The 24,547-nt window shown below is 47.2% G+C and overlaps 2 protein-coding genes and 1 long non-coding RNA gene across 6 annotated transcripts in view; 2 read left to right on the forward strand and 1 right to left on the reverse strand.

Annotated features, from left to right (window-relative positions):
• The window catches only part of LOC144101949 (uncharacterized), a 196,921-nt gene that overhangs the window by 150,902 nt on the left and 21,472 nt on the right, over window positions 1–24,547 (reverse strand). The gene's annotated exons all lie outside the window — the stretch shown is intronic.
• LOC144101948 (uncharacterized) lies at window positions 942–4,572 on the forward strand. Its single transcript, XM_077635191.1, has one exon. The coding sequence runs from the start codon at window positions 1,193–1,195 to the stop codon at window positions 1,748–1,750; it is 558 nt and encodes a 185-aa protein (XP_077491317.1). The 5' UTR covers window positions 942–1,192; the 3' UTR covers window positions 1,751–4,572.
• Window positions 6,834–19,105, forward strand: LOC144101552 (uncharacterized). The gene is made up of 3 exons (XM_077634715.1): window positions 6,834–10,438; window positions 10,493–11,867; window positions 18,663–19,105. The coding sequence occupies exons 1-3, from the start codon at window positions 10,283–10,285 to the stop codon at window positions 19,103–19,105; spliced, it is 1,974 nt and encodes a 657-aa protein (XP_077490841.1). The 5' UTR covers window positions 6,834–10,282.

The following is a 24,547-nucleotide window of genomic DNA, read 5'->3' on the forward strand; positions in this document are numbered from 1 at the left end:
AGGCAGCGGTGGCTGCAAAGTACGGCATATCGGACACAACTGTGTCGACGATCTTTAAAAATCGGGACAAGGTGCGGCAGCAACTGCGGCAAGATTCTAGTTTGCTGTCGCGGAAGAGAATTCGTGCATCGAAGTACGAGGACGTGGACGCAGCGCTCTTCAGATGGTTTAAAGAAGTTAGGGCTCAGAGCATACCGGTAAGTGGCCCGATGCTCCAGCAAAAAGCTAGGTGCCTGGGTGCTCTTTTAGGCCACAATGACTTCAACCCCCTTAACGGATGGATACAGCGCTTCAAGGACCGCCATGGCATCAGCTGCAAAGCTGTGTGCGGTGAAAGCGGAGAGGTGAACGTCGAGACCATCGCAGTCTGGCTCCGCTTAAATTTAGGAACCATTCTCTCGACGTATACGGACAGAGACATTTATAATGCCGACGAAGCAGGCTTATTTTATAACCTGCTGCCCAACCGTACTCTCGCGCTGAAAGGCGAACCCTGCTCGGGCCGCAAGTCTTCAAAGGAGCGTGTGACTGTTTTGTTTTGCGCTAATATGGACGGCACCGATAAGCGTCGCCTGTTCGTCATTGGCAAATCGGCGAGGCCGCGTTGTTTCAAAAAGCGTGAGTACCTGCCAGTAACGTATAAAGCGAACAAGAAAGCATGGATGACGCAAGAGCTTTCGTCCAAATCGTCCACAGATCGTCCAAATCTGTGTTTCGGGAACAGTGTGCGTTGGTGAGGAGTGTATATGCTGCTCGCGACGAACCTCCAAGCTGGCTGCCGTGCCTAGATGCTTGTGTGTGCCTCCCTGAATTTTGATGTTTTGATGGGGATGCAGTGGTGAGTTAGGGCTATGGGGGGCTCATATTAAGCAGCCCGGTAACTTGAGACGCGAACTAGTCTGATTGAAGTTTCCTCCTTTCTACAGAAGTTCTTCCATGCAATAAAGAAAAAAAAAAGAGCTTTTTACGAGCTGGCTTTGCAAATTTGATGAGGATATGGTGGCAGAGAAGCGGCGGGTTGTGCTCATCCTTGATAACTGCACAGCTCATAACATCCAGCCCAGGTTGACTGCTGTCAATTTGAAATTTTTGCCAGCGAATACTACCGCCAAAAGTCAGCCCCTTGACCAGGGCGTCATCGCCACTGTTAAGGCACTCTACAAGAAAAGAATTTGTGAGAGTTCTGCTGAACATGCAGCAGCAGCAGCCCCTTAAGGTGCATTTAAGGGGTGCAATTGACATGATTGTTGCTTCGTGGTGGCAAGTGAAAGCTCAAACAGTAAGCAAGTGCTTTCGGAAGGCTGGCTTCGTACGTAACGCCGAAGTTGGAGCTGATGAGGAGAGCGACGTCGTCGATGAGGCAGTCAGCACTGACGACGTGTGGTCCGGCCTCGTTGAGGGAAACATCGTTTCCGCAACAGACACTTTCGAAGACTACGTCAGTGCTGATGAAAATGAGCTGGTTGTCTGCGAGGAAGCGAGCACGGATGATGCGATTGTCGCAGCGGTGCGCAGTGGCGTGGAGCTTGCGACCGATGATGAATCGGACGGGGAGGACGATGTCGACCCAATGCCAGATGTGCCATGCAAGGACGCGCTCGAATACCTGAGCAAAGTGAAAATGTACTGCGCAAAAAACAGTTTGAGCGACAAAGCGCTTCAGTATTTAAGTCTTGTTGAGGACGAAATCGTTCGAACTGCAGTTAAAAAACACCGCCAGACGAAAATCACCGCATTCTTCCGCTCGTAATGCACTTTCGATGCAAACACTCTTCATGCTCAGTTGCAATTGTTTTGTGTGTGTGTGCGTGTGTGAAATGTGCAATAAATTGTGTTTTAAAGGTAGGTAGCCCGTTTGGCATGCCTGAGAGCTTAAAAACACGATGTTTTGGTTATAACGCGGTACCGCTTATAGCGCGGATATTCGGAACTCCCACAACTTACATTATAAGCGGTCTATTCTGTAGTCGAACATCTCTAACACTTTTGTGCCATTAAGATCTTTGAAGTTTAAGTGCGACAGGGAATCACCTTGGTTTAATTTTTTTTAAATGACTCTCCAATAAAAAGAAGCGCTTGTTCCGCTCTGAAAAGTTGAATTCTAAACAATGGGAGGCCTACTTTTCTGCGGCTGCAGAGTAGGAAGGTGCGCTATTAAATGCAAGACACATTTTTTAACCAAACTCTTCATGCTAAGCTGGTCAATAATCCTAAACAATTTTGGAACGTAGTTACCAAGAAAGACATTTCCAGAATACTTACTTCTGACGGCGTTGCCTTTCCTCCTAACGAATGTGCTTCTGTTCTGAAAAACATATTTGCTGCGGCGTTTTCTAGTAATATTTCTTATTCATTGCGCGTGCTGTTTTTGATGCTCTTCCTATGGATCCAGTTATATTCGACGCATCAGGCATCCAGTTCATCATAGAAAATCTTAAGGTTTCCTCTTCCTGTGATGTTGACAACATTAATTCAGTTAATTAATACAAAGTATTATGGTTCCATAATACTTACTAAATTGTTTGAACAGTCTCTTGGAACAGGATGTATTCCCAATGATTGGAAAATTGGGAAGGTGATTCCACTGCACAAGTCCGGAAATAAACATTCTCCTGGTAACTTTCGACCTATGTCGCTCGCTAGTATTCCATGCAAGATCACAGAACACGTCATATACTCTCATGTCCTTTTTAGAATCTAACTCCTTTTTCAGCATTGCCCAGCATGGTTTCCTTAAGTGTTTTTTATGCGAAACTCAGCTAATAAGTTTCACACGACCTTCAATGCATCCTTGACGACGGGTGTAAGGCAGACTGCATATTTTTGGACTTTTCGAAAGTGTTTGACACTTTCTCATGAGCTTCTCTTTCTTAAATTAAAGGGAAGCGGAAGCACTTTTCGAAAAAAATGAGTTCTCTACGTCATTTTATAGTTTTTAGTCCACTGAAAAAGAATATCCCATTCAAAAAGAGCAGAAATAAACACAAAAAGCTGTTTTTTAGAAGAAAACGCGCCCCTCACCTCAGGGCGCCGAGCGAACGCCGCTCTTGCCAGCGATTGGTCCGGACATCCACGGGGATCTCCAGCTGGCACCAACGGCGTTGCTGCGTAGCGCGTTGCTTCAGTTGGCTTTTAAGGACTACGTTCTGGAAATTATGAATAATTCAAGCAGTGTTGAACCGCTTGGACTTTCACCATGCATGTTCGAGCCATCAGCAGCTTCAGAAAACGGCGGAATCAACGACGCCGTGGAGTGCGCCGGCAGCGAATGTCAAGTCGCGACATTTTCACGTGTTGGAAATCTCGACTTGATGGATGGGTGGATGACAGATTTTATTTCCACCAGAAATGGAGACCCCTTACTTCTCACCGCCCCGGCACGCAGGACTGGAGGGTGAGGGCCGGAAATTTCGTTAACCCAGTATGGGCCTTTCACGTCCTACCAGGGTAACACGAAAACCAAATCTTGACTGATACTTGTTTTGCGTAGGTGCATGCGTGTGCATATATGTTTTGTGTAGGTGCAAGTTGTTGTTGTTGTTAGCCTATGGCAATAAAAAAAAGTAAATTGCGCCAAAACGTTTCTGCGTACCGCTGCTGCATAAACTGCTGGTCACCAACTTCGTGTAATGCCTGTAAACATGATCTAAATCAGATCACCGGCACACTTACACAAGTCGCACGAGGTAAAGCATTTGTTTGTTCATTTATTTATAGTTACTTAACCTAATTACCCCCGAAGGCCTTTTAGAACTACAAAAGAATGCAAAACTGCATGAGTTGGAGTGGGTGCACTGCTGTACTACAGCGTGAAGAGACGAGGCGACCGGGAGGAAGCTTTTGTGTGCGCTTTCCTTCTGTCGCATGTTCGGGCTACTGTTCAACCATAAAACATTTGCACTTACCCCCATGCGTTGTTTTTCTTTTCATGCTGAACACGCTTTTGAAAATAATTATGGCTGCGTTTCGGAGCTCGCAGTGCTGCTCATAAAACTAGTGTGCTGCGAGATATAGTTACTGCTGTTGCGTATCGAGATAACGAGCAGAATTACTTGTGGCAGATATATGCGTACCGCTGCTCAACCACTTTGCCGTTCTGACTCAAGGACAAATTTGTATGAATTCTGGCCCCATTGTCTATCGTCAGCCATGACCAAGAGCTCATGAATGCAAATGTTTGCTTTGCTCAAGTATACTAGGCCTATATAATCGGTTTTTTGTTCAGTTAGGTGCCGCTGCATGTGCTGCGCTGATGAAAGATTAAGAGAATTGCTTGTGCTGCCACGAGGTGGAAGCAATCAGGAAAAAGCAAAAAGGCACACAGTGCATAACGAGCTCAAAAAAGTTCAAGACTGTGTGCCTCAGTAAAGTATTGCTGTAAGTGGCTTTAGCTCAGCATGGATGTGAACCAGCTGGAAAAGGCAGAGTTTACAAACAGGTAAGAATGTAATACAACGAAAAGAGAAATATTGCTGCACATATTTTGTGCAGGCAGTTTCAGCATGCTGCGTACCACCAGACTGTCTGGTCAACGTGGAAGAGGCTGGGGGAGAACAACCGACAGATTCTACCAAGCTGTGGGCTGAGCGCTGTTCGAAAGAAGTACCATGCCAAAACTGGTTTATATACAGGCTTCAAGCATTACAGGGAATGCCCATTCACGGACGACTCTCCGTGAATGGCGCCAATTCCGTCAGTTCTCCCTCTCTGCCATCCCCCCACCCAGCGCTTCCGGAAGCGACGAGGGCGTGCGGGCGGCGGGTTTTTAAGAAGCGATTGCAGCTCTGTTTGCGGATAGAATCGGGAAAAAATTTACACACGATTTTCAAGGTCCTTTCTTCCCAACCACAGCGTTTCATGCGACTTGAAAACCGTTTCAGCTTCCCTTTAGGCAATCTTATTATAGACCCTAAAGTCCTAGCATGGCTACAATACTTTCTAACCATTCGCAATTCGTAACAGCAAGCAATAAGCTCACATTTTCTGTCTGTCCGTTCCGGCATGTCTCGGAGGTCTGTTCTTGGGCCCCTCCTCTTTGTCATCTATATAAATGGCTTATCATTTCTTCTTCAACTAACCTTTTTGCTGATGATTGTGTTATTTACCGTGATATTAAAAATGATAATGATGTCTCTGGTCTTCAATCCGACATTAACAAGGTTCTTGACTGCTGTTACATTCGGAACATGCAACTAAACATTAACAAGTGTAAGCATGTATGCATTTTGCATATATCTAATGCCCCTTTTATTTATTTAGAATACTGCCAGTCTCTAGTTGAGACCTTGGCAGGTGGGCATTACATGTATCATAGCAAAGGATAACATTTCTAAAAGATGCTTAACATTTCTAAAAGATGCTTGGAAAAGACTAGAATCTAGACAATTCATAGCACTGAAAAAACTAAAAAGTTGACAGATTTGCACAAGTAACTGAAAGAAAAAACATGCTCATTCGAAAACATAAACATTAGCACGGGCACAACACATCGTGTACTCCATAAAATAGACAAAAATGCAGAAAAATCTTTCTAACCACTACTCTAGTTCAAAAATGCGGCTTCTAGTTCGGTACAAAAATTGGAAAATGAATCAGCGTTATTTATGGAAGCGTCTCGACGGTTTCATTCTCTTGTTACTAGCGGGAAGAAAGAATATTCGAAAGTGTCACTGTGATAAGGATATTCGGTTAGCGTATACGGGTGCTGGTTTCTTAAAGCACATTTTGTGACAGTGAAATGTACTTTTATGAGTCGATTTTAAAAGTGTTATTAAGGAGCTGATGAAGAAATTTTAGTGGCGCACGCTTTGCCCTTGTTGATAGTGTTTAAAGCCCAGAGATTTCAGCTAGTTGTGTTAGTGAGTCGGTTTTTTTGTATCTTGTGAATAAACCTCACTGCTTTGCGTTGAATTCCTTCAAGTCGTGATATATTGGTTATCACATTAACAACGTGTCTCTCGAAACTGTGTCGTCTTATAAATACCTAGGTGTTTATGTTTCTTCTAACCTGCCTTGGAAAACTCACACTGAATACATAATAAATAATGCTGATCGTATGCTTGGGTGGGTATCTTTGCAGAAATTTCTCAGGTTCATCTAGTTCAATAAAATTATTACTTGACAAAAACATTGGTACGGTCCAAGTTAGAATATGCTGCATCTGTCTGGAGCCCTGGCATCGTGTCACTTGTTTCAGATTTGGAAGCTGTGCAGAACTGCGCTTGCCATTTTATTCTTTCTAATTATCACCAAACAAGCAGTGTAACTGCCATAAAATCAAGTTTGTCCCTACCACTTCTTTCCCACCACAGATCAATAGCTTCATTGTGTCTTTTTCATAAAATTTACTGCAACAGCTTTCTGAAAGAAAAGTTAGTGTCATGACTATGTTACATATCAGCACGTATTGATCGTCATGAAGTAGGAACCCCATCTTGTCACACAAAATGTCAGCTGGAATCATCTACCCCACGATATCGCAGATACTTCTGATATTACATTTCGAAAAGTCATTAATGGTTCTCTCTGAGTATTTGTTTGTTTATTAGTGTATAAAGTTGCCCTTCACTCTTTACACACTGTTTTAAAGTATCCCCACTGCATTTCTAATATCGCTACCTTCCTGTTTGCACTTATGTATTCACAGTTTATTTTTGTTTTCTCTCCTTGCCGCTGTTTATGCTGAATTTTTTATGTATCCCCACTACCCTCTGTAATGCCTTCGGGCCCTGAGGGTGCAATAAATAAATAATATTTCCTTCATGAGCCTCTCCCAAACCATGAAAATTTTTTATTAAGCACTGAGTCGTTACATTTAACTGCACAATACTGCACAATACATTTAGTTGGAACATTTGGCGATTTCTCCAATTGCAACCTTCCACTGCACAATTCATTTCAATCTTACAGGAACTAATTTTGGCTTCTAATTTTCTTGCAGTCTAAGCGAGGCTGCTTAAATCTGTGGGCAGAAATGAGCTTTGCTGACAATGAGTTCTCCTGGCCCCCGTGTTAAAAAGAAGCGACGTCAGTTTTCGCTTAAAGAAAAGGTGGACATTCTGTCGCAGCTGAATGCTGGAAAAAAGTAGGTGGACTTGTGCAGGGAGCTTGACATCACACCGTCAACAATGGCAACGATGCTCAAAGATCGGGACAAGATCATAAAACTACATCGAGAGTCGCAGCTGGCTCCCTCAAGAAAACGTCTGCGGCTGGGCAACTACCATGGACAGCGACTTATGTGGACAGTGACTTTCGAATTATGTGGACAGCGACAGCGCGGCGGCTACATCTGTAGAGCTCACCACCGAAGACATCATGAATCAAGTGCGTGAGCAAGAAGAATGTAGTAGCAATGAAGACGATGCCGACACTGGATAAGCGCACGAAGAGGAACAGATTGTTTCCGGCTTGGATGTCCTAGTCTTTCTAGAGAAGACCCGATCATTCCTCGCGCTGCAAAGATGCCCCCGATGGCGTGCACAGGAAGGTCGAGGATGTGGAGGCGTTCGTCCTGCAGCGCTTGTCGTCTACTCGCCAGAAGAAGATAAGACTCCTTCATGCAATAAATTGTAACTGTGCCCAGCATTATCGTTTATTATTTACTTACCAACGCGTAAATCTGCTGCAAAGGTATGTAATTTTAGTTCTTGTGATGCATTACTGACATGAAAATTATTTTTCAGTACGATATTTCAAAATAACGAATTAAATTCGGCGGGCCCGTGAAGTTCGTTGCAATGAGATTCTACTGTAGTGTACTAGCATCTGGAACAGTTTTGTAAACCCATGTTTGCTTACTGGTTGTGCAGCACAGGCTAATGCAATTTCTTCTCTAGAAATGTGAAAGGTCTGATTATGTGAGGTTAGCAGCGAAATAAGCAGTGCATCTTGTAATGTGCTGGATGTATGCATGTAAGAGTTGAAAGCAGTGAACTGGGTGCTTATGTCTCAGGCGCATGATCGTGGAGGCGACGCATGTGCGCACAAGTTTCCAGGTGCCCACGGACGGTGCCAGAGGCCGCAGCTCATAATCATCATCTACTTTTTCCTCTGCCACGAGCTCCCGTTATCCATATCGGCATCAGTATCACCAGCTTCAACGTTTTGTGGCTGTCAAAGGCACGAGAGTTGTGGTTCATCGTAGTAGTGGCTTCCGCGTGCTGTCGCTGAGCGTTGCAGTTTCAGTAGTTTTAACATGATGGGCAAGCACCTTAATTGCTACACAGCTGGGAGTTTGCTGTCGAACACGGCAAGAGCATGGCAGGCAGGAAATTCCATGTGGCCGAGAAGTGCACCCGACGATGGTAGAACCAAAAGGATGCATTGAGGAACACAAGCTGCAAAAACCGCGCTTTCCAAGGCAAGCCGTGCAAGTTTCCCCAACTGGAAGAGCTGCTCTGCTAAGTGATGGAAGCGTGTAACTATGGCTACTCATTGACAGTGGACGTGCAGCGCGACCTTTTGTGGGATGAGCGTGCACCGGAGCACAGCAACATCTCGGAGTCGGAATGCACTGCGAGTGGCAACTGAACATAGAAAAAATGCCGCTGACTTCCTGATTGGTGTGTTTCTACTTAAAATTTTTTTTTTTTGCAAATCGCATGTATGGGCTGCACGCCGAAAATTGTCCCTCAAATCTGGAAAAGAAAGTGCGGCCCTTACATGCGTTTTTACAGTATATGCATGACACTGGCATGGAAAGATACACAAAGTACAAAAAAGAAAAATGCGATGAGAGTAACAGAAACGCTTGGCAAATCAACAGAGATTATCAGCTCTTTTGCAGCAGCGCTAATGAAGAGGTGCTGACACATGCATTTCCCTGATTCAATATATGGTATGCCTTATTTCCCGTGCAGTTTTGTAGCAGTTTTTTGCAATCACTGTTGTTGCACAACACAGCAGCACGCACCGTTTTTCTTTTTTGCCCATTCACAATCCCGCCAGCGAATTCAGGGATGTCCAGAAATGAATTTTGAAAATTTATAGAAGTGTTCTTTTAGTCTTCCATTTATAAAGCATCCAGTCTGCCCATCTCAGGGCATAGGAATCTTATAAGCCACATCGTTATCATCAGGGACAAAGCGCTGTTGGTGCTTCATTGTGCACTTAGCGGCCTTGCCCTTTTCTTCATTTACAGCTCGGCACAAGCCAGCCTGACAACCAGGCACAGAAAACACAACATAGATACCTACTTTTCCCCCACCTTTTTTCGGGGAGTGCGAAATTTCAGCCACACTTCTCGACACTACAGACCGCAGGAGAACTCGTGATACCTCAAGGTGGGGTCCTTTCTGGCTTTTGTGACACACAGTGGCACACAGCTGTTGTGCAGCATCGTGCCCCATGCACTCGCTGCCACATACGTGCGCAAAAAGCCCAAAGCATGCACGGCAGACACGAGGCAAACGCTCTCACTCATACGCACACCAAAAACTCTAAATCCAGCAGTGAAGACATGAGGAACACGAGCCAAACCTGAGCCAAACACAGTGGCACACAGCTGTTGTGCAGCATCGTGCCCTATGCACGTCACTAGCTGCCCCATACGTGCACAAAAAGCCCAAAGCGTGCACGGCAGACACGAGGCAAACGCTCTCACTCATATGCACACCAAAAAGTCGAAATCCAGCACTGCAGACACTGTTACGTTTGGAGACGCCAACATGCCAAGAATATTCAAGCCACTGGGAATCATCAATCTACCGAGGCTTCAAAGGGCCGTCGATGTGGTTGCAGCGCTACGAGTGCAGGTGGTGGCGTCTACAAGGGTCCCTCCCCCCCCCTGCTGTTTACGGGGTGAAACGGCTCCCCGCTGTCTGAGAACGGCTTTGGTGAACTTGTCTTTTGATCTCAACGCCGGACCCACCCGGGCCATTTTTCTCCCGGAGGGGACGGGGGAGCCGGCGAGCGGCGGAACGGCAAATGAGCCGTGACAAATGCGGCCGGGTTTGACTAAGCCAACGTCTCCGGAATCCTCGTGCTTCGAAAACAACTGGTGGCAGCGGTGGGATCGAAGCGCAATCCTCCAACACCGGTGGCCTGCTACGGGGTTGGAGCCCCACATCTAACAACTGGTTGGCAGCGGTTGGATCGACCATGCAGCGTGGTGTTGCTTCCGTGGGTGAGTGCTTGAACTTTGCTTGAGATTCGCCAGGCTTCAATTGTTTGGGTTAATACATTGAACTGATGGGAATCGAGGGAAGTTGATCAGTGAGTCTGATTGCGTGTAGCTCACGTCAACAGTTGTTCAGCAAAGTCAAGGCTCAGAGCAGCAAACATGGATCTAATGAAGTTGCTAAGGTCAGATTTGCTGTCATTGTGTGAAGAGTTGGGTGTAGATATAGAGGAGAAGATGAAAAAGTCACACATTTGCACATTGCTCTTGGAAACGGCCAATGAAGAAACAGTTAGCGATACGTGGGAACTCCTCAAAGCGGAGCGAAAGAAAAAGGAAGATGAGCGAAAGAAAGAGGAAGATGAGCGGGAGCGAAAGAAAGAGGAAACTGAGCGAAAGAAAGAGGAAAATGAGCGCCAACGGCTAGCGGCCGAGCGAGAGGAACGGGAGCTCAGAAGGTTGCAGCTTGCGAATGACCAAAAGAAACTGGAATGTGAGAGTTCGAGAGGCATGACTCCAGAGAGAGTGAGTCGGGCCGAATCGTTTCCTATGGACAGATTGATGCAGCCGTATAAGATTGGCGAGGATCTTGGTTATTACCTCGTGAATTTCGAGAGGACGTGTGAGAAACGGGGTTACGCTAAGGAGACCTGGCCACAAAAGCTACTAATGGTGTTACCCTGTGAGGCGGCCACTATAGTCTCGAGGCTTGACGCGAAAGATGCCGATGACTACGAGAAGGTGAAAGCGAGTTTGCTAAGAAAGTACCGACTTTCGGCAGAAGAATTCCGACAGCGGTTCAGAGGTGCCAGCAAGAGAAGCAGCAAGAGCTATGCAGAATTCGCATTCAGTTTGAAGGCCAACCTTACAGAGTGGTTGAAGGGCGCGGTGGCATATGACACCAAAGATAAGGTTGTCGAATGTGTAGGCCTCGAGCAGTTCTATAACAGTATCCCTGAGGCCGTTAAGTTATGGGTGCAAGACAGAGAAAATGTGAGCACAGTGGAGAAAGCTGCAGAACTAGCGGATGAATATGCAACACGGAGAAAGCTGAGTTCCGAGTCAAGCGAGTCTGAAAAGAAAGCGTTCGGTTTAAGGAAGCGTTTCGTTCCCAAAAATCGATCGCAATTTAGGAATCGCGAGACAGTTGAGGGCACTAAACAGGCCCCAGAAAAAACTGAGGATCGTGCCAAGCAGGCCGGAGCTCAGAAAGCATTGACGAAGGAGTTCGAGGCCAGGAAGCCGTTCCGTTGTTTCAACTGTCAGGAAACTGGACATATTGCAGCAAGGTGTACGAAGACGCGATTAGCTTTCTCATATGCCAACGACAGTGATGAGAATTTGGAACTTCTGCGTCCATATATTCACGAACTCCAAGTAAATGGAAAATTGTGCAGGGTCCTTCGGGACAGCGGGGCAACAATGGACATTGTTCACCCCTCATATGTCAAGGAGGAAGACTTTACTGGGGAAGTAGCATGGATAAGACAGGTACTAGAAAATCAGAGTGTGTGCCTGCCTATGGCAAGGGTGGTGATTTTCGGCCCGTTCGGCGAGCTAGTGACAGAAGCCGCCGTCTCGTCGGCTGTTTCATTGCAGTACCCGTATCTATTCTCCAATAAGTCAAATCAGCTGCTTTACGATCGAGGTCAGAAGCTGGCTGAGGGGACAGTGAAAGCCCTGACTAGGTCCAAATCACGCGAGCTTGCTTCCGAGCTTAGGTACAGCCAGGAATCAGAGGCAACTGGTGAGAGGGAGGGAATTCCCGAGATTGCGGAACCAAGCAAAGAAAATGCAGTTCGAGCACATGAACAGCAGCAGGAACCTGTTACCGAAGGTAGCCCCATCGATGCCAGCCTACAAGAAGCGTGCAGTCCAGACTCCATGTTATTACCCACCTCCCTGTGCATGGATCGCTTGTTGCGCGTTGACAGAGACTCCTTAATCACAGAACAGGAAAGAGACCCTAGCTTGTCAAATTTACACTTCATAGCCAAGGAGGGTATTGCTAGGCGTAACGTGACATTGCACCACAAAGGCGGATTGCTGTATCGCCATTACAGGGACAAAAAGGGGAAGACGCTTGATCAGCTGGTCGTGCCTGAAAAGTACCGCTCTGACCTTTTAGGCCTCTGTCACGGAAACAGTTGGTCAGGGCACTTAGGTGTGAACAAAACGAAGGAAAGGCTGCTTGGGGAATACTACTGGCCGGGATGTTTCCGAGATGCTGAACGCTACGTGCAGTCATGCGACGCGTGTCAGCGCACCGGAAAACCAGGAGAAAGATGGAAGGCCCCGCTAAAGCTGGTGCCGCTTATCTCGGAGCCTTTTCGACGTCTGGTCATTGACACCGTCGGGCCACTACCCAGAACTAAGTCAGGCTATAAGTACGTACTCACTATGATATGCCCTGCTACCAAGTTCCCGGAGGCGGTGCCGCTAAAGGAGCTTAGCTCGGCAGAGATAGTGGACGGTCTCCTGTCCGTTTTCGCTCGAATTGGCTTTCCGGCAGAAATTCAGGCTGATCAGGGGACAGTTTTCACGAGCGCACTCACAACCACGTTCTTACAGAGGTGTGGGGTGAGGTTGATTCATAGCTCCGTTTACCACCCTCAATCGAACAGCGTCGAGAAGTGGCACTCAGTGCTCAAAAGAGTGCTACGTGCTTCCTGCTATGAGCACAAAGACGATTGGGAAAGTTGCCTCCCGGCAACGCTGTTCGCCCTGAGAACAGTACCGCACGAAGCGACGGGCTTCACTCCTGCAGAACTAGTGTACGGGAGGGCTCTTCGTTCCTTGCTTAGGATGCTTAGAGAAATGTGGGAGGGGACAGGAGAGAGTCAGTCAGTAGTGGAGTATGTGTTGCAGTTACTAAACCGCCTGAGTGCCACACGAGAACTAGTGAATCGAAATCTCAAAACGGCTCAGGACACGGCAAAGAAGTACTACAACAAGAATGCTAGACTGAGAACCTTCAAGGCGGGGGATCGTGTGCTTATTCTCAGGTCTGCACGCAAAAATAAGATGGAAGTTCACTGGGACGGGCCAGTGGAAGTTTTGGATCAGATTTCAGAAACCAACTACACTTTGAAAATGCCAGGGAGAGGACAGCAGATAAAGATCTATCACTGCAATTTAATGAAGCCCTATGTAGAAAGGAGCGGGGTTGTAAACATGGCCGTAAATATCCCCGAAGAGCTACAAACCGAAAACCCTGACTGGAAAGGCAGCATGAAAGAAAATGCTGCCAACAGCATGGAGGAAATCGTGTCCCGATCCGCGAGCACCATGGATCTAGAACAAAAGCAACTCCAAGAATTGAGGCAACTGCTGTGCGAATTCCGGGAGAGTTTTAGCGACCGGCCGGGAAAGACAAATCTCATCACGCATGAGATAGAGCTAACTTCGACCGATCCAGTAAGATAGAAAGCCTACAGAGTTTCTCCAAGGCAGAAAGAAATAATTGAGGCGGAGATAAAGCACATGCTGGAACTTGGCGTGATAGAGCCAGCAGAGAGCGACTACACCTCCCCGCTGATACTCGTGGAGGCACCAGGCAAAGATCCGCGACCTTGTGTGGACTACAGGAAGCTGAATACCATAACAAAGGACCAGCTGTACCCAATACCGAACATCGAAGAAAGGATCGAGACAGTTAGCGCGGCACAGTACATCTCCACCCTTGACCTAGTGAGAGGGTACTGGCAAGTCCCCCTCTCGGAAAGCGCGAGTCGGTATGCAGCATTTATTTCTCCCATGGGGGTATTCTGACCTTTGGTGCTCAGTTTTGGGCTAAAGAATGCACCTTTTAGCTTTTCAAAGCTAATGGACATCATCCTCAAGGACATGCAGGATTTCGCGCTGCCTTACCTTGACGATGTGGCCATTTTTTCTAACTCTTGGGAAGACCATGTTTCCCATCTCAGGAGGGTACTGACGAGTTTGAGGGACGCTGGGCTAACCATTAAAGCCGAAAAGTGTAGTTTTGGCTGCTCACATGTCACCTATCTTGGTCATGTTGTCGGTAGAGGGACGAGGAGACCGTCAGACCTCAAGATAGCCCCTATCGCTGAATTCCCGCAGCCCCGAACTAAGACGGATGTACGGTCATTTCTCGGTCTTGTGGGGTACTACCAAAGGTACATACCTAACTATTCACAGCTAGCAAGTCCTTTGACCGATGCGCTTCGCAAAGAAAAGCCGAATAGCGTTATCTGGGACGCAGCAAAAGAAATTTCGTTTCAGAGCTTGAAGAGCGTGCTGGTTTCGCGGCCCGTGTTGCGCGCGCCAGACTACAGCAAGGAATTCGTGGTCCAGTGTGACACCAGCGACCGGGGTATGGGGGTCGTATTAAGCCAAGTCGGAGACGACAATGAGGAGCACCCTATCCTTTATGCCAGCAGGAAGTTAACCGTAAGGGAAGAAGCCTACAGCGCTTCGGAAAAGGAATGCGCTTGTCTGGTTTGGGCCGCACAGAAGCTAGCCTGTTATGTTTACGGGGCGAAATTTACTTTCGAGACAGATCATTGTCCGCTTACATAGCTGCGTCAAATGTCGCCCAAGAATGGCCGCTTGCTTCGATGGAGTCTAGCCCTCCAGCAATATAACTTTTCTGTGCGATACAAAAGGGGCAAATGTCATGGAAATGCCGACGGATTGAGCAGGTTATTCCCATAATTGATGTATTTGTTGCCTTTTCGTATTTTTTTTGGTACTAGTTAGCTTTGTTTTGGCGTGGTGTCATATTATCCTTTTTCTTTTGCTTCCAAATTTGCCACCTCTCTTCAAGCCGTGTTCGGCGAATCGGGCTTTGGCAGCGAATTTGGCAGAAATGGAAGCTGTTCTTAGTAGCCGAGATTACTGCTGTCAGCTACAAAATTTTGTGCTTACGTTTACATTGACAATGCAGTAGTATTGCATAACAGCCTGGCGGCTCTCGGGTGAATTTCGTGCACTGCCTGGGGACTGGCGCCATGTTGAGTGGCTGATTTCGACTAATGCCTCCGTTGTCCGAGGTTTAGGACTCTACTCTGTGCTTGCAGACAAGATGAAGAAGGGCCTCCCACGCTACAACTCAAGTCATCTCTCCTCGACCAGTGATTGTGACCACTGGCCGATCGAGATTGTCCTGGCCGCGGAGGAGCTGTTACGTTTGGAGACGCCAACATGCCAAGAATATTCAAGCCACTGGGAATCATCAATCTACCGAGGCTTCAAAGGGCCGTCGATGTGGTTGCAGCGCTACGAGTGCAGGTGCAGGTGGTGGCGTCTACAAGGGTCCCTCCCCCCCACTGCTGTTTACGGGGTGAAACGGCTCCCCGCTGTCTGAGAACGGCATTGGTGAACCTGTCTTTTGTTCTCAACGCCGGACCCACCCGGGACATTTTTCTCCCGGAGGGGACGACGGGGGAGCCGGCGAGCGGCGGAACGGCAAATGAGCCGCGACAAATGCGGCCGGGTTTGACTAGGCCAACGTCTCCGGAATCCTCGTGCTTCGAAAACAACTGGTGGCAGCGGTGGGATCGAAGCGCAATCCCCCAACACCAGTGGCCTGCTACGGGGTTGGAGCCCCACATCTAACAACACGAAGAACACAACGCAAACCTGCTCGGACATGAAGCAATGCGCGCTTCGGGAGTCTACTACCGGGAAACCGGGCAACTTGTCCTCAAACAGTCGCGCCCTAAAAAGAAAAAACATTGGTCACAACTGTAAACTCCGAAGGGATGCGCTTGTCCATTGACGGCGGCACAACGTAGCTGGCTGCACCTTGCCTTGCATCAAGTGGCGGTGGCTAACGGTCCCTTGCCCTCACTCTCAAGTTCGTTGCGAGGGTGGGGATCATACCTCATCGCTCGTTCTGTCATCTTGTAATGACTGAACCAAATCATTGATATTTGCCCTGACAAAAAGAACTGTTAACACCGAAACTTAGCAAAATATACCTTAAAAACAAACAGCCATGTCTGTCATAATGTTCTGCTTATTTTAATAACCTGGCCCACTGAAACCTCTGCTAAAAACTATACATACAGACTGAATAAAGCATGCCCTTCTCAAAGACACATTCATTGTCGACATTTCAACGGGGGTCTGGTCTTCTTCAAGAATCCACTTACATCGCTTCATATTGACCCATTACACGGCTGGCTTAACCGCGGTTATGCTTAACCACGGTTTACTGCTGTTACACATCGGCTAGTGGCGTCTGTTACAGTCACTAGCGCCCTCTAGCATAAAACAATAAAAATGACAAGGCGATCGGCAAAAAGAGTCCGAATTCACAAATAAGAGCGACATTTTTGCCACATTGCTTTTTAAACATGATTACTTAAAACAAAATGCACTTTACCGCATGCAGAAGCGTTGCGTGAGATATTTTGCAGCCTACACCTGCTCCGATAGATGAGCAGCAGGCTAAAACAGTTTGTAAACATCGGCGCCACTCGTTCTTTCTCGACATCTCAGGTGGAATACGGTCATTCATCCGCTACATTGCCCGTGCTCCCGACTACTGCAGTGTTGTGTGTAGCATCGGCCGTGCACGTAGTGCTGCATGAGCAGTAATGGCTTTGACCAGGTCAGTCGTCGATGAAAGCGGCGAACATGAGGCATTGTGAACGTTCATGTCTATGCAAGCAAGGCTGCAACAGCGACGAATCTGGGAGCGCGAAGCTTTCGCTGAAGTGGAAAGACTAAATATGGAGCAAAGACGAGCAGAAAGGCGCCGTAAACAACTCATGGTGATCACTGCGCAAATCGCTTCGCGTGACAGGTGCCTACAGGCTTATCCACGAGGTCCGTCATAGTGGGAACAACCCAGCCTCATTTCTCGGACGACTTTAGAGGACATTTCAAAATGAACAGACACACATTCAATTACAGTCAACGACTGAATTTTCGGACATGCCTGATATTTCGGACGCCTTCGCGGCACCGCCACGAGCCTCATAGAATCAATGTATAAGGACATCTGAAGTTTCGTACGCTCGAACCCTCCACCGTCCAATTTTCCGGACTTTTTGACGCGACGGAAGGTCATTTGGCTTCTTGCGCAGCACCCTTGCGAAGGAAATCGACTTGCAGCCGAAGCATATCACCGCTCTGAACCACAACTAGCCGAATCTAGCCGTCACACAGTGATTTGGTCTGGCCACGCTGGCTATGTTCAACGCCGCACTTTCGCCTCCGGCGGAGTTTCCGGAGGTGCCGCGGCGCCATTTCGTTCGTTTGCGCAGGCCACATTTTGGCTAGCGTGGTGTGTGGTGCGTGGTTGTGCTGTTGTGTCCCTCCTTGGTTGTGTCAAGTGCGCTCTGCGACGCTAGGCCTAGCTGCTTCGACGCTCGCCAGCGAGCTGCACTGTTTGCAACTTGAGGATTTTGCTCGCCTGCGATGGCCCCCACTCCGTCATCGTCGTCCTCGCCGATGGCATCGAAGCGCGGAAAACTGTACCGTCGATTAACGATGGAGAAGAAAGCCGCCATTATTAAACAAGTCGTGAGCGGCCAATCGCAGGCTGACGTGGGCAAGGAGTTCAGTATTTCAAAGCAAACAGTATCGGATTTCCTCAAGAACAAGGGCAAGATCTTGGAAGCGGCTGAAAAACCGTCTGGTGACCAAAAAAAGAATTCAAGCCAGGGTGTCCATCCAAAGCTCGAGGAAGCTCTCGTCGTGTGGCTTAATTCGATAATATCAAAGAGGTTGCCGGTCTCGGGCTGCATCTTGAAAGAAAAAGCGGAAACTCTCGCGGTTCAAATGGACATTGAGGATATTAAATTAAGTGATGGATAGTTGAGGAACTTTAGACATCGGAATGACCTCAAGTTCAAGAAGATGTGCGGTGAGAGCGGCGCCGTCGACACTGCAGTTATTGAGCAGTACCGCAACGCAAAACTTCAGTCTTTGTTGCAGCAGTTCTCTGCTGATGTTTTCAACTGCGACGAAACTGGTTTGTTTTTTAAGTTGTTGCCAGAAAGAACACTGGCTTTTGCTGGTGACCCATGCCATGGTGGCAAGCATAGTAAAGAACGGCTGACCATTCTCGTCGGCAGCAACATGTCTGGCAGCGAGAAGCTTCCCTTGTTAGTAATCGGGAAGTCAAAGAACCCGAGGTGTTTCAAAGGGGCAAAGCTGCCAGTGTTGTACGAAGCCAACAGAAAGGCATGGGTGACTCACCAGTTGTTCGAAAGTTACGTCCGCAGGTTGGACAGGAAGTTTGAACTTCAGAACAGACGTGTCGTGCTCTTCATTGACAACTGCGCCGCTCATGGACACATTAAAAACTTGAAGGCTGTTCAGCTGGAATTCATGCCACCCAACACGACTGCAGTCCTCCAACCGATGGACCAAGGCGTCATCCGCAATTTAAAGCTTTTGTACCAATCACGGGTACTACACCGCAGGGTGCCGTGTGCGGAAAACGGCAAAGATTATAACGTTGACCTTCGGTCTGCTGTTGGAATGCTTGCTGACGCATGGAAGGCAGTGAGGCAAGACGCTATTCGCAATTGTTTTCGCCACGCGGGCTTCGTACTTGCCACAGAGGCAGCAGACATTCCTGAAATCAACAAAGCGATTGACGTGTGCCCGCCCATGGACGACGTAAGCCCGCCCATGGACGACGTGAGTCCGCCCTTGGACGACGTGATCAACGACCTCCGCTCTGCTGGGGTTTCCATACCCACAGAAATAACTTTTGAGCAGTTTGTTGACGCTGACAACGGGCTCGACTTCTGCGCAGAACTGACTGACGAGGAAATAGTCCGTCAGGTTGTGGGGAACTCGGATGACTCCGATGTTGAAAATGAGGAGGAGCCAATGCCTGCACCGCCTACGAGCGCCGAGTTGACGCGAGCACTGTTGACGCTGTCATCGGTGTACAGTGCTGACACGACCCTTGCTCAGATTGAGGAAAATATGATCGCATGCAAGCGGACCGCCACCCAAACGACAATAAACAAGTTCTTCAAGCCACTGCAGCAATAACACCGGCTGCCCTGACGGTACACATGTACATAATAAACCGGCAGTCGGCTGCATTTTTGAACGTCTCTTTTTATAGCCACTTCACTGATGCTTTGGCAGGGTTTCGGAAACCCGGTACTTCACCCTTTACCCTCTAGATCCGAGAAAAAAAGAAAAAAGGTGCGTTTTTTTTCATGCATTCATTTTTTCGGACTGCCTGAATTTTCGGACGTTTTTACGTTCCCTAGAGGGTCCGAAAAATCAGTCGTTGACTGTATGTGGTGTGCAATTGTGCGAGCATGACGTGCAGACACAAACATGCGCGATGGGATCCCTTTGGAGAAAAGGGTAGCCATCGGGCTCTACCGGTTGACGTCTTCTGTCGAGTACAGAACTGTGGCCAACATATTCGGAGTCAGCCGTGCTTCGGTTAACGTCATCTTCTGTGAGCTTTGCAATGTTATAGTTCATATCCTCGAGCCGCGGTTTGTGCGCTACCCACGACGGCACGAGTTGGAAGAGCACGTTAGGCAATTTACAGCAGTGACTGTATCCCCCAAGGTGTGGGAGCCTTAGATAGTTGCCACACTGAGGTGTGCCCACCCAAAGAACAAGCTGTCGTTTAATATAATTACAAGGGTTGGTACTCTGATTCTTCTTGCAGTGGTGGACCAGTCATATAAATTTACGTAAACAAATGTTGGCACACCCGGAAGGAACCATGACTCTGATGTGTTCCTCAAGTCATGTGTCCCAAAGGGGTTGTCCAGTGACCTGTTTCAGCTGGGGAAAAGAACATTCAACGGAGTGTCAGTTGGCCCTGTAATAATTGCAGATCAGGCTTTCCCACTACAAACCCATGTGATGAAGCCATTTCCGCAGCCAGGGCCAGCAGGTTTTCCGTCACAAGTTTTCAATTAGCACCTGTACAGTGCGAGACGGGTTGTTGAAAACACATTTGGCTGTCGGAAGGCCCGCTTCAGGATTTTATTGAAAGGCACGGAGAACAAACTTGCCAACGTGAGACTTATCATTCGTGTGTGCTGCATAACGTGTGAACAGCTCGGAGATGGGTGCGATTCAAGCTGGATTGAATGCATGCACTCTGCTGAGGTCAAAAGGTCTCAGCCAGCATGCACAACTAGCCGGTCTACACCAAATGGTGCAGAGGTTCGAAATACTTTAGCAAATTTCCTTGCTGGCAACTGAACAATGCACCATGTCCATGAAGTCGCTTCAGTGGGCTGTGTGCCGAAGACTATGCTTTGTTTCTCATTACCTATTTTATCTTGAACTGAAGTTCCTAACGGGTTTGTTACATAAGTTGTTTTGAATTACTAATATGATCGAGTACAGCTTTGTTGTGAAACTCTGTTCTTCTTTCATGCTTTATATTTGTCATTTAATCTGATTACTGCACTGTGATGTTCAAAGCAGAGAATTACATCTCGCCCTGCCTTGTTGAAACACATATGAAACTCATAAATATAGGTGCAGCTATTCCATGCTTAATTTTACTGTCTTTGTAGATGTATTGAGGACAAAGGTCATATCTTCACGTCGTCTCCTTGTTGAACTGTTTTGCTGACGATGTGTAATGTTTGGTTTATGAAGGTTTAATGTCCCAAAGTGACTCAGGCTATGAGGGATGCTGTAGTGAAGGGCTACGGAAATTTCGAACGCCTGGGGTTCTTAAATGTGCACTGGCACAGTGCCCGATGCCAGTGCATGGGCCTCTAGAATTTGGCCTCCATAAAAACTCGACCGCCGCAGCCGGTATTGAACCCGTCTCTTTCGGTTCGGCATCCGAGCGCCGTAACTAGTGAGCCACTGTGGCAGCAGGATGTGTAATGTACCAGCCAAAACTTTGCATTGGGTTATGTGTCCAGATAATTGTGCTAACTTTGCTGCAACGACAGATAAAACGGCATTTCCTTTATATTTATCGCACAATAACTTGGCTGAGCACCAATATTATGGTCGTGAGCCTTCATGTGGTAGTTAATTGCAATGCCCTGTATTGTAATTACAATTGCACTGTAGCTAATCTCTTGCTCCTTTTTTTTGACAAAAACATTGCTGCATCATTTGAAATAGAGTCTTGTGTACCTTTGGGTTTCTTTTGCAGCTTGAATCCTTTCTTTTCAAGCTTGTATGATGCTGTGATATAAATGCTGTTATTTCATGCCTGCAATTTACATTCCACGCAATTACTGTGCTATGATGTTAAGCAAAATATTGCATCTCATCTTGCTATGTTAAAACACATTGTATGAAATGCATTACTGTAGGTGCAACAACTACATGCTTGGTTTTAGTGTATTTCTGTATGTAGTGACAGAAGAGTAGCTCGTTCAGTTATCTATTGGAATTATTTTTCACTGATTTAACCCAAAGTTAAAGTTTTCATTGCATTGCATACACCAAGGTTCATTGTGCTGACTATGTTACGGGCATATGAAGTGGATTTTCTATCTTTACTTATATTTGTCACACCGTAACTAGGCTGTACCGAAATACTGAGATTGCATAAGTTGCCGTGGTTATAAATCTACAAACACTAGAAAACACAGCAGAGAAGCGGACTCCCTGCAACTGGATATACAAATGAACCACCCAAAATCAACCCAATGGAACTGTAACAAAAATACCAAACTGAAAATGTATTTACACTGCACTATTATGTATACAGTCGCCGGCCGATTTTTTGGACTCGAAGGGACCCGAAAAATGGTCCGAATAATCGAACAGTCCGAAAAATCCGTGAAGTATAAAAAAATCACTTTATTGAGATGAAATCGGCTTAAAAATGTCACTGATATTACCTAGCCGAAAATTTCTATTGCTGGCAACGATTTGCACCTGTATTTGCGCAAAAGTTGTGCTTTCACTGTACACGCTAGACAGCAAGGTCACCGTATTTAGTTGGAATACTTCCCACACTTCTTTGACGGACCCGGTGGTGCCATGTTGTCAACAACCCGAGTGTGCACCACACCACTCGTCAAACACACGCAAAGACAAGGCACTTTTCGCTCAAATCAGCAGTACCGCCGGACGCAATCACAAAACGGTGAACGGATTAACTTCGTCAAGACTGAGCGCCACTGGGTCGCCGCGGTCAGAGAAACCAATTTTGAACATATGGGCGGTATGAGACAAGCGACAACTGTCTGCGACAAAAACAAGTTGACGGCGATGACAGTCCGGCTGCCATCTCGAAGTATCAGAGAGCGCAGGGACCTCTACTGGCAACAATGAGGTACCGAAAGTATTTCAAGCCAATCCAACTGCAGTGTAAATCCACCTCAATCCAAGACGGTGCCTTTTACGCCGGCGAAAAGCCGATAAGATGGCCGATTCTGGCCCGCAGGCGACTGAAATTAGTCCAAGAAATCGAACTTTCGGACTTTTAAAGTCCGAAATATCCGTCGCAAATATGTATACGCTTCTATGGGGTGACTGACGGTGCCTCATCGAGGTCCGAAATATCCTACAAGTCCGAATTATTGGAGTCCGAATTACCCGGTCGGCTACTGTATGCAGAACGATGCCTAATTCAATCATAATGAATCTTCTTTAGAAAGGTGGTTTACCGAAAACAAAGCGGTGAGAGAACGCACAGAGGACGAGTGCTAATTAACCCACCGCGAGATTATCAACAGTCGCAAAAGAAAAAGATATGCAGTTCTTATTCAATGAAAGCATTTCGTGAATACAGGAAACCTCGTAATTCGTCACCACCGATAGCAGTGGTGCGAGTACCATTTCATGCCAGCCGAACGCAAAACTATACGTGTTTTTAGATGTAAATAACTTTTGCAGGAACCACTAGTGAACTGCTCGGCAATGGGGCCGCAGAGCCGTGTCTACACTAGCCCGACATGCCTTCCGAGTAGTTGCATCATTCACACTGAGTGCAGCCGTCTCGACGCGATAGTGCAACAGCGAACCGCATAATATGATACACGGGCGACAGAATATAGCACTTGTACTTACCGGTACTTTTTGTACAGGTTGTCAATTTTCCTCCAAATTGCTTAGTTCTAAGGGTCCCTCGTCGGCAGGTAGTCCCGCGTTCAATTCGGCTGTGATGGCGGCATAAATTTTAGCATTCCTCACGGTCCCACGAAGATAGGGCAGACAGCTTTCCCAGATCCGTATCAGGCTCTCCGTTGTTGGCGGAGGCCAATTCGTACGTCTCGCATCGGAGGCCGGCCTGCGTGCTGTCTCTGTGGGCGCCGCCTTCTTGGTTAACGATGATAACCGTGGTTAGCAGCGTGATCGCAGTTACGTTCACCGTGTAACAGCGGCTAAACATGGTTCTGCTTAACCACGCTTAACCCTGCCCATGTAACAGGGGTATTAGAGGCTTAGGAGCTCAAGATTAGGGCAAAAAGAAAACCAACACACTAAAAAGACCACCAACTGAAAAAAAGAGGACGCAATGGGGAGAGAAAAAAAGAACACGAGGGAGGGAAGGAAGCCAAGGTGGGTGAACGGGGAAGGCCGACAATGAGAAAATTAGAAAAAAAAAACAAAATAAAAACATGGCCTCCATCATCACCCCTGCTTTCATCTGCCAACCCGGTACCAAAATTGACGGCGTCCCCAACCGTCTTGATTGGGTACCATGAGGGGTATCAGATATCATCATTCATGTGGGATGCAAAGAGGTTGCCATCATGAATGCCATTACCACTGCAGACCGGTATGTGCACCTGTTCCATCCCATCAGAGCAGCAAGACCAGATATCAATATCTTCGTAACACTTGTTCAACTTCGGGCTTCATATTTGAAAAGACATAACAGGCATCAAGTTGTCAAAATTAACCGGAATGTGCCGGCATTTAATTCTCTCCCCGCCTACATCAGTCAGCACGAAAGGAATGTCTTCTTTTCTTCTTGGAGTACCAAATCAAAGCATTCCATCCAAGCACAGTGCTATCTGGAGATCGCATGCACAACAGCTTCTGCGGAATGTCAGTACTACCTTGGAATGTTTATAATTTGCTCTTCCAAGTTTGCCACCACAAAATGGAGGAATGGAAGAACCATGCACCACTAAAAAATCCACAAAAATATCCAAAGCCTCTGACATTTCCACACATCGTCGACAAAAATATTTCCTCCAACGGAGAAGCAGCAGCTAATAGTCCCGACATCACCACTAGCTTGCCACCCAACTCTTAGACATCGAGGAACTGTGCCAACACAGCACCAACACAACTGCACCAGACCACCACTGCAGCAACAGCAGCACATTTTTATACAGTAGGGACTTCAGCCCGGGCGAACCTAGGAACCCAGCTATTGCTCCGCAAGTCCAGCCCCACAAGGAGGAGACAACCGAAGCCAAAGACTGCCATGAATCTGGAGGAGCATTCCAGCACAAAGAGAACGTCAGATAGCAGTGGACAGCCCCCCAGCACCCCTGTGTCATAATAAGACATCACGAAGTG

The sequence above is a fragment of the Amblyomma americanum genome, chromosome 8, assembly GCF_052857255.1.
Source record: "Amblyomma americanum isolate KBUSLIRL-KWMA chromosome 8, ASM5285725v1, whole genome shotgun sequence".
NCBI lineage: Eukaryota > Metazoa > Arthropoda > Arachnida > Ixodida > Ixodidae > Amblyomma > Amblyomma americanum.